Below are 19,960 nucleotides of genomic sequence, written 5' to 3'. Positions count from 1 at the left end.
ATGCCACCCTTGACACTCATTAAAGGTCAGCCAAGACTTGATAAACTGTTGCTAATCTGCAGTAACCTGGCCACTGCCTACCATCACCCTAGTTCAATTAACATGGAGAGAGCCGAGAAAGCGCCTACATTAGTTACTGAATTACTTAGGACACAAATATGTGTTGACATATATCTGAGTATATTTTTGGATTACATTTCCAAAACAAGTACTGTGTGCATCATTTATTTTTAGTCAACACTTTTCTCCTCAATGTCATGTGTAATTAAGACCTGACTTAGGTAAAATATTTCAAAAATGTACAGCAGTGTGACACACATACTTAGGTAACATCTGAGGCTTTTTGGCACCGCATAAATGAGAACTTTCTTTAGCTCGTCCCTCTGCAACAAAAAGACTACTGTGTTCTAAACTAGAATGTTATGCAAGAATCTGAATAGTGTACAGTTTACTGAATGCTCAGCCTGTTTAGTGACATACCAAAAAGTAGGACAAAGGCTAAAAGCAAAAATGTGGGGCAAGTTTTAAGCAGTGAAGTTAAAGGCATATGGATGCTGAAATGTTTAATTATCAAGGCAGAGACCAGGTTGTAAAATCTAGCTAATAAAAGTATAAAGATGAGCTGTGAATGGGATAGTTGTTTGATTCAATGATCTCACTTGTTTGTTGAGCATTAAGAGTGTTGCCAAAATTCTGAAATTAGACCACTGTGAACAAAGAATGGTGATGGTGAGATGGTGTTTTATATCACTTGCCTTTTATTTCCACTATCACGGCAACTCCTTAGATTATAAATATTAACCATTTATACATGAGAAATTAACGAAAGGTGAGGCAAAATGGGGAGCAAAAGTAAAGTGTTACAGTAAATTAGGTAAGGGGTGCATAAAGTTAGGACAGCATTTTCAAGTCTAAGAAAATGACATAAACACAAATTTCATGATTCTACTAAACACAAATTTCATGATTCTACTAAACACAAATTTCATGATTCTCCTCATACTAATAGAATTTGTGTCAAAAAAGTCACATGAGAATCTGACGAACCTCTTAGAGAAATGTAAAACGTGATTTAAACTAGAGAGGGGACTTCCCTGGCAGTCCAGAGGTTAAGACTCCGTGGTTCTAATGCAGGGGATGCAGGTTGGATCCCTGGTCGGGGAGCTAAGATCCCACATGCTGCATGGCGTGGCCCAAAGATAAAAAGAAAAAGAAAAAACAAAAAAAAACTAGAGGGAATTCTAGGTCCTTTTGATGACAATTTTTCATTTATGGACTCCTTAGGGAGCTCTATATAGCTCAGAACCTGAGTGTCTTCATATATATATGTCATTGTAGAGAACTGTCTGAAAGATTTCAGAGTCTGAATTCTGCAATAGACTTCACACCATTAAAAATGTGGTTCCAGGATATTATGACAGATTACAATACAGGATATTTTTCAGCCTTCCAAAACCTAGGGAATGCGAGTTAACCATTCCCAGGACTGTTTTATTCCTGGGTGATAATATTTAGGTGCTGTATGTACTTAAAGGAGTACAGGTAAGATTATACTCATTGGGCAACTCACTTGTCAAGACATCGGCCATTTCTGCTCCTAGCCCTGAAGGGGGAAAAGCAGGATGTGATCACCTTGGTTTATTCCTCTCGTGAAATATGCTCATTTCTATCCTACTTGCAAGCACTGTGGTTATTTTTACCAGCATCTGAGACCACAAGCAGGGGAGTAAGCTAGAATTTTGACTGAGTTACAATTCTCGGGCTTTTACCTATAGATAGTGCGGTAGGGTAGAGTCTGGTCCTGAGGCCCATCTGGACTGTTTTCCCACACATTGCACTGGGAGAGGCAGCACAGTACAGGCTTGAGCATCATACACCGCAGCTCCGTCTTCTTGTAGCTGTGTGACCAGGGTCTGGTTACCTCAATCTTTCTATGTCTTGGTTTCCTTGTTGAAAAATAAAGCCTGACAACAGTGTTTACCTCAGGAGGGCACTGTAAACATTAAATGAAGGAATTCATCTAAAGCATCTAGAACAGTGCCAGGTAGAGAGCAAACAGGTAAATGTTAACAATAATTTTAACAAAAGCCACATGATTGAGGGTTTAATAAATTTGGCAAGCTAGTAAGCTCTCCCCCCTCCCCCGATGCATATAGACGTATCCTTAAATCTTCTTACAGTAGAGAGAGGGAAAAATGAGCAGGGAATCCTTGAGACAGGTGATGTCAGCAAATCTTTACAACCATAGATCTAGTTGAGAAAAATTCCCAGGCTTCAATGTGTCAAGTTGGTTACTATGAGGAGCCAGTCAGCCCCGAATAAGATGCCCCAGTTGTTCCCACTTGCTCGGTCACTTTCCACTGTCACCGCCTGCGGGAGCAGTCCTTCCCCTCTGCAGTGCTGCGGTATCCTTTCCCCACACAGGTCCTCTTCAGTACAGCACTATCAGAGGCATCTGATATCAGTCAACCATCAGAGGCAAAAGTTTTGTGTAAGTACTGACACAAAACTTTGTACATTTATGTACAGGTACAAACTGGTGATCCTCACCCTCCACAAAAGTTATGCTCCCAAAGTTGACAGCTATTCATATGAAACCTGGAGAACATTCCCTTCTTTATAAACAAAACACAACAGAACATTATAACGTCTCTCACAGAAGCAAAGTAATTGACCAACTACCATTTCCCATGAACTCCATCTTCTCCTCCTTTGCTTGTTTTCTCTTCCTTTATGTTTCAGTTGCAGAGAGGGTAAATCATAAATTACTGTCTGGTATAGAGAGAAAATAGTCTGCAGCTGGAAGGAATTGGGAAAGCACTGAGAATTTTCTTTTCCTAATCATGAATGCAGTGATTACTGACTTCAAAATAAGTAAAGGCTCCGTAACTGGGAAATAAGCAGAACACATTCTAGGGTGAGGGGACAGCAAGCGCAAAGGCAGAGCTACGTGAGCATGCACTGCTACGTTTCGAGAACAGCATATGGCAAGAAGGAAATACTTCTGGGTCACTGTAGGAAACACCACTGAGTTACTATGGGGCACAAGTTGGGGAGTAATTATGAATACCTAATTAGGCATTTCTGTTCTGCACAGGTAAATACAACAGTCAGTATTTTAAATAGTACACCCAAGATCTATTTTCAAGTTCACCCTGGCATATAATACTTCCTACTTCTTTTCTGCCACATCCTAGGAGCTATTAATTTTGCTTTCTTTGGTTGTGGAAAAAGCAAGATCCCTTCTGTCTGAGCCTCTTGGTTCCATGTAGGGTTTGCCTATTCTCAAGGCTTCTCCCAATTCAGCAATTCCCATGAATTTTGGTCACATAATTTTCATGGTTATTCCTAGCACTTACACAGTACCAGTCTAGATATTAATTCAATAAATTTGAGCCCCTACGATGTAGTGACCTATGGAGAGTCTGATGATGCTCCCTACCTTTTTTTTTTTTTTTTTTTTTGGCGGTACGCAGGCCTCTCACTGCTGTGGCCTCTCCCGTTGCAGAGCACAGGCTCTGGACGCGCAGGCTCAGTGGCCACGGCTCACGGGCCTAGCCGCTCTGCGGCATGTGGGACCTTCCCGGACCGGGGCACGAACCCGTGTCCCCTGCATCGGCCCGCGGACTCTCAACCACTGCGCCACCAGGGAAGCCCGATGCTCCCTACCTTTAAAGAGCCTGTCAGTAAGTGAAAAAGCGACAGGTAATCAAACACCAAATCAAGGCAAAATGAAACCAGTGCATAAAACACATTGTTAATGGGGGGTGCTAAGGACTGAATGTCCCCCCTAAAGTCGTATGTTGAGACCTAGTCCCCAATGTGATAGTGTTTAGATGTGGGGCCTTTGGGAGGTGATTAGATCATGAGGGTAGAGCCCTCATGAATGGGATTAGTGTTCTTATAAAGAGGTTGCCGTAGAAGATGCAGTCACTGAGGAAGTGCTCTCTCACCAGACACTGAACCTGCCATTGCCATGAATCTTGGACTTCCCAGTCTCCAGAGCTGAGAGAAATGTTTGCTGTTTATAAGCCACCCAGTTGATGGTATTTTTGCTCCAGCAGCCCAAATGGACTATGATGAGAGCTCACGAGCTGTTATTAATTTCAACCAGAGGATTGAGGAAAGTCTTCAAAAGACATTGTCCTTAAACACAGAATTTCCATTAGGGATGTGGAGGTTAGTTTTGGTCAAATGATTATTAACTTGAATTCTTCTGGACTCAAGGGACACAAACCCATCTCAAAATAGCTTAAGCAAATATAACAGGAAAGTGGAATTGGGAACGCTGGGGGTGGCATTTGCTTCAGTTCTCCAGGAACTCTTGGCCCTGTTCATCTGTGTGTGCTTCCCTCTCTCCCATAGCAGAGGGACATAACCCATGTTGCAGGAGGAAGGGGTGGAGTTTGACTACAGGTGGCTCCATGCTCACATCACACCATGTGCCACCAGAGTGTATTGAATAGCCATGGAAGGCTATCTGCACATACGGGCCAGCAACTCAGTCCTATGGAAGTCCTCTTCTTGGTCTAGTGTGGGGCATGTGCCCATCTCTGGGATAATCACTGTGGCTTACGAGATGGGAAATATGGTCTGATCTGAGACATGTACCCATCACCTGGCCACCGTACAGACCGTGCTTTGATCATGCTGTTTTAATAATAGGGACTCACGCGAAACAAAATAATTTTAACCAAGGGTGGGAAAGGTTGCAAGAAGACTTTTATGGGATTAGCAACTTAGAACCACACAGAGTGGGCAGGGCAAGGGCAGTGCTTCATAAGGAGATGGGAGGAGAGGACCCTAAAGGAGGAGAAACAGGATGTTGGGTAGACAAACACAACAGGTAACCACTACAATAACTAAAATGCATGCATTCTTAGGCGAGTGGTGTGCAGCCTGTGACAGAAACGCTGCTGAAGATAGGCAGTGAGAACTCAGGCAGGAGATGCAGGTTGGGCTAGGGTGTAGGGCCTCCAATGATAAATGGAACCATCCAAGGGCTTCAGTTCAAGAGATGTTGTGATCAGACCCATGCCGCCCTATTACCTCCCCCTTCTCTGAAAACGAAATGTCTAAGCTGTCAGACTATCATGACCAGGTGCCAAGCTTCCTTCCTTCCCCATGTTTGCCTTTTCTTTCTCCAGTTCATACACTGTCCCGTCTCAATTCTGTATGTAGTCCCTACATCCTGGCCATTTATTTCCCAATCTAAAGTCAATACCACTTGAGGGAATTGCTTTGTCTAGCACTGAAATGCCTGGATTCTTACAAAATACACCTAAAACCCTACTTTTCAGTCAGTCTGGCACCAACCAAAGGGTGAGAGAAATGGGAAGTTAAGTGGAACTGTCGTAGTGATTGGTCCCAATCTGCATGGGTTCTTGGACTTAATTTTCTATCAGTGATCACACATTCAGATTAGCCTGAAAGCCTGAGGACTATGGTCATCTTCTGACCCATTCACAATTGAGAAGCTGTGAATGGGTTTTATTCTTCAAGATCAGAATGTGCCAACCTTTTCCTCTCGCGTTTGAGGGAGCCAGTGTGCCACAGTGGCCACCGACCCTCCTAGTAGGAGGCAGTGTGGTGGCCATTGCTCGTGAAGAGGTAGATTTTAATATTTTCACTCTTCATGAACTTTCTGGATTATCTAATCAAAGATCAGGACTATGTTCCCAAGAATGCTTAGAACAGCCTACTCTTTGAGGCTGTTTACTAGAGGGCACAATTACTTGCACTTGGTGAATGAGATAATGAATGGATCATTCAGCTAGAGAAACAGTGTAATCCAGGAGAGAACTACATTTCTCTCTCACTTCCTTGAAATTATTAAAGGTGCATGAACTAGTTCCAAATGAGAAAAATCAAAACTGGACAATTCTAAAATGAAAGTTATATATTTTTTGCCCTCTGAACTGATTACTACACAGATCAAACGGGAATAATGCTTCAGTAAAACTGAACATTCTGAGAAAACTAACCTGCTTTGCTAACTGGAAATGAAAGGCAACAAACGAAAGAGAAGGAAAAAGGCCACCTTCTGTGAATTGTTACTGCAGTCACTGACAGCACTTAGGGAGGGTAAACGCAAGAAGAGGTCATAGAAGCTGAAAGAAAGGCAACAACGTAAGGGTCGCAAGAGAGTCATAGTGTTAGCTGCCTCTGAGAATTGTACCTAAGAGCAAAAAACAAAAAACTTCCCAGACTCTTACTGGCGGAGTTTGGATTTATTATGACAGCCTTAGACCCACAAAATGGTTGTACTTTTCCATCACAAAGCTCATGGGGAATCAAATATTTTGAGAGATCAAGCAGAGATGGTAGTGAGTGTGGGTGTCGTCAAGGGAAGGTATGAAGGAGCTCATAGATATTCGATGTCTTCCAGGAGAAAGTACTAAAGGTCAAGTACTAACATACTTGTTTTTCATCTTACTCTCCAACAGAAGACCAGATGTAACCTCCCTAAAGAACAGCTTCCCAACACAGCCTGGCAACTGTACAGTGGGAAGGAAGCGAGATGCACTCTGTGACACATAAATGAAAAGCCAGAAGGTAACAGACAATACTAAGTGCACTCCCACCCCTATTCAAACACAAAGGCCGAGGAAAAGTTCATGGTAACTACCTGCCAAGAGACTGTTTTTGGGGAAAACACGCACACACACCAGAAGCTCGTCTCATATTCTCCACATAGTACTTGAATTTTAAGATTTCTATTAGTTAACCTATGTTGGAACAGTTTTAGAAGGGCTCTACTTGTCATGAATTGATAAAAGGTCAACATATAAACAGTATAGAAAGGAAACAAAAGGAATATTAAACATTATTTAACACTGTGCAACTTGTTTCCCTACCAAGTTTGTATTTGTCACTAGAATGGAAAACTAATACAATGTATCCTGGGCATTTTGGCTTTCTCTTATTTTTTTCATTATTTTGCTTATTATCGTTTTCTTTGATTGTGCCACCCAGCCCTCGGCAGTGAAAGCATAGAGTCCTAACCACTGGACTGCCAGGAAATTTCCTCTTTTGCTTTTCTTTTTTTGGGGTATTTTGAATCTAAGACACGAAAGGAAGCCTATGCAGACCCGGTAGGGCACTCTTTCAGGAGAGCCTGGGAACAAAGGAGACCAACTGGGGAACTCAAGCCTAGAGCCATTCTTTGAGAGCTCACAGCTCCTAAAGCATCCGGTTACAGCTAGAGGGCTGGGGGAGGGGATGGGGAAGAGAGACACACACACACACACACACACACACCCCTCCCCCCCCCCCTCCCCGCCCTGCTCCGAGGTAGTTTCTGCCATTTAGGAGCTCCATATGTATTATGGGAAGGAAACAGGCACTGTGGTGTAAGACAAAGCTGGGAATCAGGGGACTAGGTTCTAATTCTGACTCTGTCATTGGCTGGCCATGTGACCTTATAGGGTGGGAGTGGTCACTTGTCAAATGGAACGATACATCTCTGTAAAATACAGGAATTAAATGTGATGGCATTTCTCTAAGTATATTCATATAAAGTTATGGTTAAATACGTTTGGAAAAACCCCCTCCTCCACCCCACAGCACCAGATAGATTCACACTGCATTTAACGCATCAGAGGCTCCTGAAAGTCCTGCTGTAAAGGAATCTTCTAAATTTGGTATTTCTCAAACTTATTTTCTGAACCGACATCTACTAAAGTTCCCAGAACATGCTTTGGAAAATGAGGCTATCTACAGCCCTTCCAGCTTTAGAATTCTACTGTGGTCAACAACATTTTTCCTTAGAGACACCATCAAATTGCCTCCTCTACTGCTGAGTAGTCTCTCAATGTCTTTGGGCTGAACCTAACATGCCACCCCTCACTTCACTTTTCATGACCTTTATGCTATTTAAATGCTTACATGAAACTAAAACAGGGTTGGACTAGATGACCTCTAAAATCTGAACAAACCCTGAAATTTTAGGATCCTTTGAATCATTGCAAACATCCAATGAAGACTAAAACAGGACGCATATGACCCAGGCTGTTATCATGCCAGCAGTAACATTTACTAAATGAGACCTTTGAGATGAAATTTTATATCCTGCCATTCTGTACACTGCTCCAAGCTCAATACTACACATATTTCCTTGGCAACTTCCTTTCCCTCTGACTACTGCAAAAGGAGACAGTGTGGTCTGCAGGCTTCCTAGACTATCCTAGAAGTAACAGAGTTCAGAGTTCAGTTGAGGCGCTTCCTGCCAAATCTGCTGTAGATACAGCAAAAGTTTTTCTATGTAGCTAAGTTATTATAAAATGTCAGGAAACTATATGCATTGCCCATACCTAACCATAAAAGGATTTAATGTGTGTGTTTCAAATTCAGCCAGAGGACCATCTGACTCCTGGCAGAGGCCTGAGGTGCAGGGATGACAGCAGAATCTGGGTAAAAGACAATTGAGAGTAACCACAGAAGTTACCTACCGAACACTCAAGACTGTCTGGTCAAGTTCTAGTTCTTTCTCCAGTCAATGACTGCTACATCCTCTTTTTAGCTCTGCCTTGACTCTTCTTTAATATCGCGTACCTTTTTTAGCCCCATTTCCATGCTAACAAAAGATTATTCAAACAATTGTTAAGACATAACACTCAAATTAGTTTTCTCAATTGTCCAAATGCCTTACTCACTACAGCTGAGAAGACAGAAATATTAACTAACCTAATCAGAAAGCAATTCAGTTTTTTTCCCTCTACTGTAGGCCTTACAGTGAACTTTCTAGGTTTGGTCCGATTCCACCTTAAAGGGCTCAAGTGTCATCACTGGAAGGAGTTGTGGAGTTGGCCGTGACACTCCACTGATGGTTTCCTTTCCTCTGTTTACTCTTTGGGGGAAGGATATGACCTGAATGCTTCAGCCCCCAATGAGGAAACAACAGAGAGAAAATGAGAATGAGATGAATGTTTACATGTCACTGTCTGAGGGCTTCTACAGAACGTTCAATGTGAGAATTTCCAAAGGCTGACAGATGGTATTTAACAGCAGTCAAATATAAGATTCCTAAGGCTTGCTATGAGAAACTGAGTACATTTTATAATATGTTCTAATATACTGTAACACTGGATTATAACACAAGCATAATTACTGTTGAAAATAAAGTTATGAACTAACAAAACATTCTCCTTATTCTAAGTTTAAATAATTCTTGGGGACCTAACTGGATTAAAATTGTGTGAACAATCTGACCAGTACTCAGAAGAATCATCATAGCAGGTGCACAAAATAGAGAATAAAATTTTAATGGTATCAAAAATTTAGTACTTGTTGGAATAAAGTTGCAAAATATTACTCAGTAACTGACTCAGCTTCTAAGTCAAGCTAGAATTACACATACTCTGTATATTACTTGAGTACATACAAGTACATTCCATGATAACATGCAGAGACATGGAAACAAGAGTACTGTGAAATCAAAATCACCATCTCTATTGATGAAAGAATGAATTGAAAACAAAACCCCTATCCAATAATCCAGAATATCTCATTTTGAAAAGGGGGTTTTGAATGTTGTTTTCAAGAACTCAAATAACTTCCATGTGGTTAAATTGGATTTTTTTCCTCAATATGAAAAAAGGGAAGCAGATATATTCCTATAGCTATGGGAATATACTTTTCTTTTTACTCTATATCAAAATGAAAAGGTTTGCTAGGTTTTCACTCCTCTCAGGTAAAAGGGGCTCTTCACATTCTAATGGTTAAGAATGAATCCCTTGGGACTTCCCTAGTGGTCCAGTGGTTGAGACTCCACGCTTCCAATGCAGGGTATCCAGGTCCAATCCACGGTTGGGGAACTAAAATCCCACATACCGCAACTAAGCCTGCAACTAGAGAAGTTGCAAGCCGCACGAAGACCCAGAGCAGCCAAAAAAAAAAAGAGAATGAATCCCTTAAAGCTCTTAGGCATTTGAGTGTCATACCACCCAAATGCTCACATACCTTTAATGATAAAGTCATATGGGATATGAGTTTAATTCTCCTGAGAACTAAATAGACCTACGAAATAAACAGGGTATGAGAATGACCTGAGTTCACAGGAATCTCTCAATTCGAAAGACATTGCTTCAGCTTTGCTAAGATTGCATCAAAAGCCTTTTATAGCAAGAGTTTCTTAGTGAGTCACGTATCTGGGCATGGAGCCTTGGGATCTTTTTAAGCACTAAAAAGAAGTGCTTTATGTTGTGCAAATTCAATGAAAGGCCAAAACAGATAGAGGACTGACAGTGCTGAGTAAAACCCACAAGTAATCCAAAGATTCTATCATCTTAAAAAGAAAGGAGAAGGTGAGATGTACGACCGACCAACTTTGCTCCCAGTTTGACGATTCCTGGGGAGCTTAAGATAAGCAGAGACAGCACCTTAAGTGGAACCCAGTGGGAGCCTCTCAGAAGTATGGGTTGGTTGTGGCAGAGATGGTTACTGATCCCCTCTAAGTAACTCCTCCTTTGAGTGTGAGAACCCAAGAATGTATATGACGAGTAGGGTAAAGTACTGGCTTCACAGTCATTTCTCCAAATTATGAATTGCAACTTCTGTTATTATTACTGTTTGCAAAACAAGAGGTCACATGTGAATTATCAATGAACAGCACATAAAAGAATATGGTCTGTCTTCAGTCTGAGCTCTGATTTGCTCTGTAATCGAGGCACTTTAAATGTTTTGGTGCCTTGGTGTACTAACATGTAACATGAGAATAACGCTCATTTACTTACCTCAAGAAGCTACTACAGAGGTTATTAAATCGCAAAGCACTTTGAGCTCCTCAGATGAAAAGCACTGTGGAAAAAATTACAGCTGAGGAAACTCTTTCAATGCCTCAGAATCCTGAACTGTTGTGTCTATGTCTCAATTACGATTCCTTAAACACTTTAAAAATAAAATTTGTTAGTGGCACTCCATCCCCTTTTTATATGTTAATCGTTTGGCACACAGACGTTTATATACTTAAAATTTAGTTGTCATACTCCCTACTCCAAAGAAGTTTACTAATTTTCCAGTAAAGTTTATTAAATGTACCCATTATGGAGTATTCCATGTCAAGTTTAGAAAACTTTAGCTTTCTCTGAGGTACACGGGACATAATAAAAAGTTCATTTTTTTTCAAAATAATTGAACTAGTGTTATTTGTGTAAAACTACAACTTTTTAATGAAAAAAATGCTGAAAGTATGCCACGGTGTCTATATATTCATCTGAAGAGTAAAAAGATGGAGTTCTGAGAAAAAAGGGTCTTAACACTATAGAAAATAAATGTGGTTCTTAAATTGTTCAAAGGAAACATTTAAAAAAATGTAATGTTTCGTACATTGACATAAAACAATTAGTCAGAGGTAATAAACTATAGTTAAAATGTTGTTTCTATTTTAGCATTAGTTTTTCTAAACAAGTTAAATTCAAAACATTTAAAATCTGTTACACTCATGTTTCAAAGAAATTGTGGAAATGGAAGCTTTCATGGAAATCGAAAACAATGATACCACCTTGTGATCTTTACGTAGAATACCCTGGACCTTAATCATTTTAGATTTATAACATATTTTGGTTAATACATTAGATTCAACCCATTAATATGCCTTTATATTTGGGAGAAATTAGATTGTGATCTATGACCTTGCAGTCCACCCAAGTCCTCCTTACTTCCAGGTCTTGCTTGATTCTCTGCAGGGGGTTCTGTCAGACTCATACTTAAAATGATGAAAACTATAAATAACTTCTTTCAGACGGAACATTTGCTTTGTTTTTTAAAGTAAAATAAAGTGCTTCTAAATTCAAATATTTCTTACCCTAAACAAAAGTGAAACATACTTAAACCTGAAACTTCCGTATGTTGACACATATATTTTAACAGAAAAAAATCAGTTTGGGGCCATTAATGTCCTTCAACAGTTCAGACTGGATCAAAGTTGGGTTTTGCACTATTATCGTGCTCATGTTTGTACATGAAGGTTAAAAGAAAGAGGGCAACATCCAAGGACGACCAATAGGCAGTGTGCGATGTGACAGCTGACCAATAGCGGCTCTCCACAAGGCCTTCTCTGAGTTCAAAATCAATTCTGTGATCCAATTCCACTAAAAAGAAAAGAAGTCAAACAAATGAATAAGTATTACAAGATTGGCTCTATACAGACTTACTAGAGTTGAGAATAAAAATTTACCAAATAGAAGTGACTCTCCTAATTATTATTACTATTTTTTAAAAAGTGACTTTCCACTCTAATCTTACAGGAAAAAATACTCAAGAGCCTCAGCAGCTCAGGATTCTATTTGGTGAACCCTTTCCTTTGTGTGCTCAGGTCAATATGGAATAATAAAGCAAGAAAACAAAAATCTCGCTTGGTATCACATAGTATATTTGGAATAAAGAAATTGGGCTCAAATGCTGGCTTTCCCATTTAATCTTTGTGCCTAATCTGTAAAATAAGGCAAACAGCCTTCTTGCAGAATGATGGGCCAGGCTTACACGTAACAATGCCTACAGGAGTGCAACAGGGCACTCAAAGGGTCCTTCATTGGGGAGGCCCTCTACATCAACTGGCTCAGGGAGACATGTTGGAAGATAACATCTATTACAGTCCTACCATGTTTTCCTCTCCACTTGGCTGAATTCCCCAAAGGCAGCCACGACACACCCTAGTCACTATCCTGTCAGCAGGGCCTAACATGCACCTGGGACATGCACGCTCATTAAATGTTTGTTCAATAAAAGAATCCACTAGGTGGCCAGGAAAGTTAAACTGGGAGGAACAATGGTAATTCTTGAGAGGCAGGATTTCATTTTATAACAGTGCTGTCTTCAAACAATTCAGTGAATTCACTCAAGTCTTTTCTAAACACACAGAAAGTCCCTGCAATACGTGTTAGAGAAAAACCACCTTACCAAATCAAGGCGCTAAGATTGTGATCGGTTCATCTAACAAATCCTTAGAGATAAAACACTTAGAAAACGATAATTTGATCTTCAGGAACTCCTTTAAAACTGTCAATGAGACATACAATATTTTGAAGGGTCTGTCTTAAAAATAAAAAGCACCGAAATCACTACTATTCAGACACTCAAAGTATGCTCTTTGTTCAGAGTACCAGCAGATGTGAAAAGTAAAAACTGGCAAAAACTAAGGGGGTGGGAGAAAAAGTTGGGTTTTGCTTTACCCTGGAAATTCGGTAATTGCATATAGGAAATCACATCATTTTAGAGAATGATTTCACATAAATGTTTATCTAATGCTTATTTTAAACAGGTATTTTGTGACAATACCATTTGGTGATTTAAAAATGCATTTACAGTTGTTATTTTCTATTCAATTGTGCTTTTCTGACAAAGAATGTCAGAAAATATCTACCCAGTTAAGGTTATAAAACCCCATGAAATATATCAACATAGGCTTTTCACAAAGTTTTTTTAAAAACAAAATGCGAAGTATTTTTTTCATTTAAATTATGATAAGCTAATCCATAATAAGAAATAGTTGAAATCCACATGTGGAACTGTGGGATAGTAATGTCTTAATTTTTTACCTTTTGTATTCCATGGGACATTTGTGTTAAATTGGTAGGTACATTCTGGCACAACAGACAGGAAGATGAAAAGAGGAAATGAATTCTCGAGCACCATGAAGAGGAGTCAAGGTGAAGTTAGTTATAAAGAAAAAAAAGGAGAAATAAGAGGAAAAACAGAAGAGATGGGAAACATACACAGTAAAATTGGTGAAGCCCACACCAAGTTATTTCTAAGAATTCACTTTTAAATGCCACTGTAGAATGTCTTCCTAGTCCAAGTCTTAGGTTGAACTGTTGTTTTAAAGTCAAAGAAAGGGAGATTTTCAACTAGTGTTATTTGGCTCCACTTTGATTTTATGTCCCTGAAATTTATTCTTAATATGCTATTACTGTGCAACACTGCCTTTCATATACTATAAACTCAAATGATAAATTTATTGTTCCATTATATTATATGCCCTTGTACTTCTCGTCACCCAGAGGATCTTCAATAAGTGTCACTAACTAGATTGCCCCTCCCTATCCCTTTCTATTTATCTGTAGGTTGTCCCCATCAAAATGGGAATTAGGTAGCCAGCTTGTACCTGATGAACCTATTTTAGTCTCTCATCTTCCTTAAAAGGTTTACCCCAGGCAGTCTGGCTGCCATTGCAGCTGACCTCACATTTGTGTCGGTTTTACAGGTGGATGTATGTATGTAAGAGGGCCTATGTCTCGTCTTCCCCCTTTCTGTAGATCACAGAATTCCCAAGGGAGTGGGGTTACTACATGGCAGCACTATTCCATCAATACATGTACTATGAGATGTGCTCTTGGCCAAAGTTGGCCCAAATCTACGTGGAGTTGCCTTGGACCCACTTTCTCATTGTTACCATATCAAGAAGGGGTGGCAGCATACAGGTTAGTAGTTTTTTCCGAGTTTCTCTCACTGAGTTAGGTCAAAAAGAAAGGAGAACATAAAATCATCACTTTGTCCTTCTTTCTCTCTCTTGAGTGCCTAAGTGCTAAAATTCCTCTATCTGCAAAAAAAAAAAAAAAAAAAAAGAAAAAGATAAAAGAATGAGATTCCTGAACAATTGAAGAGAGGTAAAAATGAAAAAAAGGTTGTTGGCTTTTAACAATCATCAACAATTAGCACTGTGCTTTCAGTAGAGAATTCTTTTGTGCACAAGGCCTGTCAACATGGATATGGTGTTGAAAAGTAAAATATATGAATAGAAAGTCACCATCTTAGTATTATAATGTGTACTAACTAGACAGCCTTCTTCTATTTAATGGGAGTGTCTTAACTTCCCTGGAGAGAAATTTTCAAAAACGTAATGAATCTTGAAAGTTATCTTATTTGTAAATAACAATTATGGTCATAATTGCATGATTTTTTGCTTTAGGTAGATACCAAGAAAACCACTTAAAGTACTAGGTAAAGGAAACTGGGTTTCCAAATGACTGGTGAAAGATTCATTTGCAATAAGAAAGATTGTGCTCAGAGTTCTTGATAAATTATGTCTGCTTATTTTTGTGCTGCCTCAGAGCGACTATATATTTCATGTGGTTAGGTGTTTGACATCCAAGGAATATTTAAATTTTGTGACTTATCATAGCTTCAAATATATTTAAGAATATTCTCTAACCATCCTTTATTTGAAAAAAATAACAAAAACTCCATAATGAGTTTTATAATCAGTTGTCATTTCTAACCCCCAAATTTCCCAACACTAATATACCCTGAAAGACATTCATATACCTAACATTTGACAACAGATGGGCTATTTGGGTAAATACAGGCCCATGGGTTGAATATAAAGAAACTCCTGGAGATGCCCAGATTTATTGGATCCTCTACCATCTGGTTGGAGAAATGTTCCTGATCATATTCAGAACTACTCCCTTCCACTCATCCTTAGTTCTCCTCAAAACTAACTTCTGGTTCTCTACATACTCTGTGCTTCCCACTTCTGTGTTTCTGCTTATGCTGTTTATTCTCTCTGCACTGTCTCTTCATCTCTGCTTGTCCAAATCCTACTTCCACGAAGCTTTTTTTGATTTCTCCAGGTTAAATCATTTTCTCTTTCCTTAGAACTGTCAGAGGCCTTTACCTGTTTCTCTGTTATGTGGCTCATCACGTTCTATCATATATTATAATGATTCCTGTAGTTATCTACCTTCCCTACTAGAATATATGCCCTCTAAAAAATACTTAACTTCCCCACCAGCATTTAAAATCTTTATGGGCAGCACTGAAATCTGTTTCATCTTGGTATCTTTTCTAGTGACTACCTACTTGGCTCATGGTAAAATTGTTGAATGAATAAAAACAGGAAAAGAGAAAACAGAAGCCATATACATAATACCATCTGAATCAGATCAGGGTGGTGCAATTATGATTAGTGGTCTAATTGCTTGGGTAGCTGGGATGGTTTTAAGGTAGTGAATAAAAAGGACTACTTGAATGTAGGACAAATGTGTAAGTGGATTAATTTTCCTTTCTCCAACTAAATATGCAAAAAGCACACATCAATTATTTCTCTATGGAAGTGACCATTACATGAACAGGGACCAGAGAGAGCACTTATATAAGATCATTTCTTGAGGGGATTTCACTGAGTTAGATCAACACAAACTGCTATTATAGAGCCCAAAACCCAAATCAGCTTGTTATGCTGAAACACTGTTTTGGAATCTATATCAAGTAAGATTTTTTTTTTTAAATAGAAAAAAATGCATGAAAATTAGCAATTATAAATACAGAAATTATAAAATTAGATATGGTTAAAAAATCCAAGGAAACACCTGTAACTTTTTTTTTGTTAAAGGTAAAATTCGATATTTAAAGAAAAGGAAAGAGAAAGAAGCTATAAAAAAAGGAATGAGAAGTTAATGATGAAAATAATTTTAAACTGCTAAGATTAATCTTTACTGATACATTTTGAATCTGCTGAAAATTAAGAGACTAAAAATATCTCTTACATCCAATAATAATTTTTTCAAAGCGAACTTACACCTCTAAAGAACATTAAATATTTGTGTTGAAATCAGTATCAGTTATGGCATACCAACAGCCCTAGGGGAAGTGTTATTAATATCTGAAATAATTAGAAATGATAAAATCCTTTACACTATGAAATCCTTTTAAGTATATTATATGAAAAGAATACTGAATCTCTTTGAAGGCTGTAGGGCAATAGAGGAGAAAGAGAATGGCCTCATGCTTTTCTCCCCTCTCTAAAAGGTTCCTTCTTTGTAGAAGCATATAGGAGTATCATATATTTTAGCACATTAAGGGTCTAATCAATACTCGGGGGTTTCTGGACCACTATATTTAAAATTAGAAAATACAGGAAGAGAATACATATAAAATAGTCTATTAATGGTAACATTCAAGCTGATTTCATAGAACTGATCCAGTTTTTCAATGAGCAGGAGAAATCTAAGTAGATCATTTTCATAGTGCTCTGAATGCTATTCCTGACATATACCATACCGAGGGTATTATCTTTATTCTGCATTACATTTTCCGGAAAAAGAAGTTGTGGGAGATTAAAGAACGATTCTTGAAGTCTGAAATCTGTGAAAAAAAAACACAAGATGCTGTAAAGTGTTGGCTGATGGTTACAAATGGCCTTCAGTGATGCAGTGGCCAAAAGTTAGAACAATACTCCCAAATAAGCTGATTAAACCTAGCATACATAAAGAAGTACACACGTTGGTCTTTGTGAAGAGCTCTTTCATGGAAAATGTAAGCATAATTAACTCTGAAATATAATGTCATAATCTGTTAACACCCAAATATCTCCCAAATGTATAGTTCATTTAAGTTCTAACCTAGAGGCAAAACAATGCTAAAAGAAACAGATTCTTTTCATAATATGTTACAAACACAGGGGAGTACAAGAAATGAAACAGTAAAACCACTGGAAATAAGCCTATACTTTTCAAAAGAAATGAAGAGTAGCTATATAAGATGCTTCAAATTGATGTCAATAAGATGGTTTCAACTGACAACACTAAATCTTCAAAGAGAGAAACCTGATTGATCATGAATTCAGTCTGTGTCCATCTTACCCTCAAAAAGCAAGAGAATCAAAGCCGGTAGCTTCAGAATGAAGGTTATCGAGAAGAACTGAGTCAATCAAATGTGAGCAGAAAGGAAGGAAGGAAGGAAGAAAAGAAGCCAGAATCACCTAATCACAGTGACCAAATTCCAGAAAGAAGATTTAAGGAAGAAAGGTTTTATGATTTGCAACATATAGCCAAAAGAGCAATTATGACTTAAGAAATTTGTCTAAATCAGGATTACATAGAAGAGTGTATTACTGAAGCAAGTCCAAGAATTAGTAAGGTGAATCTTGGGGATTTGATTTAAAAGGCATAATTCTCCTGTAGTAGTGGTCCAATTTTAAAAGTTGGGCTTTTTAAATCTGTATCTAAAGATGAATACATGAAACTAAGAAATCATGATTAGCTCACAGTTAGTTGAGTCTATAGTTGGCAAGTAATTTACCATTAGGACCAACAAAGAATTTATATGCTAGAATGACAGAAAACATATTCTGTTAAGATATTAATATATAATAATGCAATACATCTAAGCATCTCTACTCACTTGTACTGGAAGAAAAAATAGGTTTCTTCTTTATTATCACTTTGAAATTTCTACATTAAATAGTAGAAAAACTAAAAGATAGGTTTCTTCTCTCAGACCCTATAGACTTCTCTCTGTATGTCTTCATTACCCCGTCTCTTGGGCTCAAAATACCCTGCTCTCCTTGTTCCCTCCTCGTTCACCCTAATGGTTACTAGCATCATTGCTGTGCATTAACTTTACAAGGAATTGTGACTTTTTACCTGCCATTTTACAAAATTCTTTGAAGTTATTTTTCCTCAGAAGTTTAGTTTGCTTTTGACATCTGCATGTTATAACAGAATTTTGTATTTTCACAATCTCATTTCTGATAGTAAGCAGAAGTGAGAGTTTAAGTCAGCAATAGTACAGGAACTCTTATAAGAAAACTATGAATTTTGTACAAATATCAAAATCTGAAATGAATTTTCTAGGCAGTGTTCAAAAGGCTTGCAACTATAAAATTTTTAGTACTCAGAGTCTGACACAGATAGGATTAAGTTAAAAAAATGGAATTGGCCCAAATAGGAATGTCCAATTCAGAAATGGGTAGGATAATTCATCATGGAGTGGAGGTGGCTCTGGAGAAAGATCCAGCCCCTAGGACTGTCGCACGGCAATGAATGCTGGTTGTTTTAAAATTCAGAGTAGCAGACACAGTAAGAAAACAAGGCTCTAAGTATCTGAAATGAAATGTTTAAAGATTTTTAGAGGAAGAAAATAAAATTTTCTTGCTATAGTTACAGAAAGGAAGTAGCTAGTTTCAGAGTCAACATTTCCTTATGTAAGTCAATGGAAAACCAGGACTTGACTTATTAGTCTTATTTTACTGGACATTTAAAAATAAGGTTCAAGTTTACATCCTTGGAAGTAAATATATACTAAGTGTGTTAGTGTTTCACAACTATTCAAGAGTTTAGACCTTATAAATCCACTGGAAAAAATTAAATAAAGCTCCATTCTAATATAAGTCCAGTATAATTATCCTTTCATTCACTCATTTCTTGAGTATCTATTTTACACAAGGTAGCTGGGATAGGATTGGAAGCGATACAGTGGTTCCAATACAATTAAAGCTCTGAAGGTTTTATAATTCGGTTGGATGAAGGGAACTGAGGGATTAGCACCAGGACAGCTTTGGCATAGCAGTTTTAAAAAGTATCAAGAGAAAATACAGCATAGATTTGAAGCAATTACATGAATTTTTAAGGCTGAGAAGACCATATTAAAAACAAAAAACCACTTTAGAAAAATCAGGGAGTGCTTACCACAAAGAGATTTGTTTTATGCTTGATGTGTAACACCTCTGTGCCACAAGGCCCTGATTATTAATGCTCTTTACTTAATTCACCAACGCAGAGAGTAAAAATGCATTTACCTAGGGATTATTCCTAAAAATGTAAGTAGAAGAAAAAGCATTGCTTCTTTAAAAGCTAAGGCAGGCGTTAGATTAGATTAAGAGTTGACTGCTAGTGTTAATATCTTAACCCTCTGTGCTCCGCACGTTTTAAAAAGGAACGGTGTAAACCTGTAAAGAACAGTATGAACTAACATGCAGAGTCAAGAAAGCCAGAACTGCTATGTGCAAGGGTCTGCGTTGCCACAGTGGACGTGGGAGGTGAGGCAACCGGCTTCTTCTCGTCTTCCATAGAGTCCCTTGATGCCTCAGATGGCTGTGATGCAGATGAACGTCCGAACCTTGAGAACAACATTCCTCCAAGTCCCTTTCCAATGCTCGCAGCCCCTACATTTCACAAAACAGGGCAGTCATTCTGCTGAATTACACCACACACCAGGCTAAAGAGCACCACCCATATTTACA

General features: G+C 38.5%; 1 protein-coding gene across 9 annotated transcripts in view; it reads right to left on the bottom strand.

Annotated features, from left to right (window-relative positions):
- Positions 1–9,247: 9,247 nt before the first annotated feature.
- The window catches only part of DDHD1 (DDHD domain containing 1), a 91,019-nt gene continuing 80,306 nt past the window's right edge, over positions 9,248–19,960 (bottom strand). For 4 of the 9 annotated variants that reach the window (XM_019923848.3, XM_019923852.3, XM_019923849.3 and 1 more), the window contains 3 exons: positions 19,691–19,882; positions 16,999–17,082; positions 9,248–12,089 (listed from right to left, as the gene is read on the bottom strand). In XM_019923848.3, coding sequence (XP_019779407.1) covers positions 11,908–12,089; positions 16,999–17,082; positions 19,691–19,882 — 458 coding nt within the window. In that variant the 3' untranslated portion in view covers positions 9,248–11,907. The remainder of the gene's footprint in view (positions 12,090–16,998; positions 17,083–19,690; positions 19,883–19,960) is intronic. The other 5 variants (XM_019923850.3, XM_019923856.3, XM_019923854.3 and 2 more) reach the window with 2 other exon arrangements.

The sequence above is a fragment of the Tursiops truncatus genome, chromosome 2, assembly GCF_011762595.2.
Source record: "Tursiops truncatus isolate mTurTru1 chromosome 2, mTurTru1.mat.Y, whole genome shotgun sequence".
Classification (NCBI taxonomy): domain Eukaryota; kingdom Metazoa; phylum Chordata; class Mammalia; order Artiodactyla; family Delphinidae; genus Tursiops; species Tursiops truncatus.
This window is presented reverse-complemented; position numbering and strand designations above follow the sequence as displayed.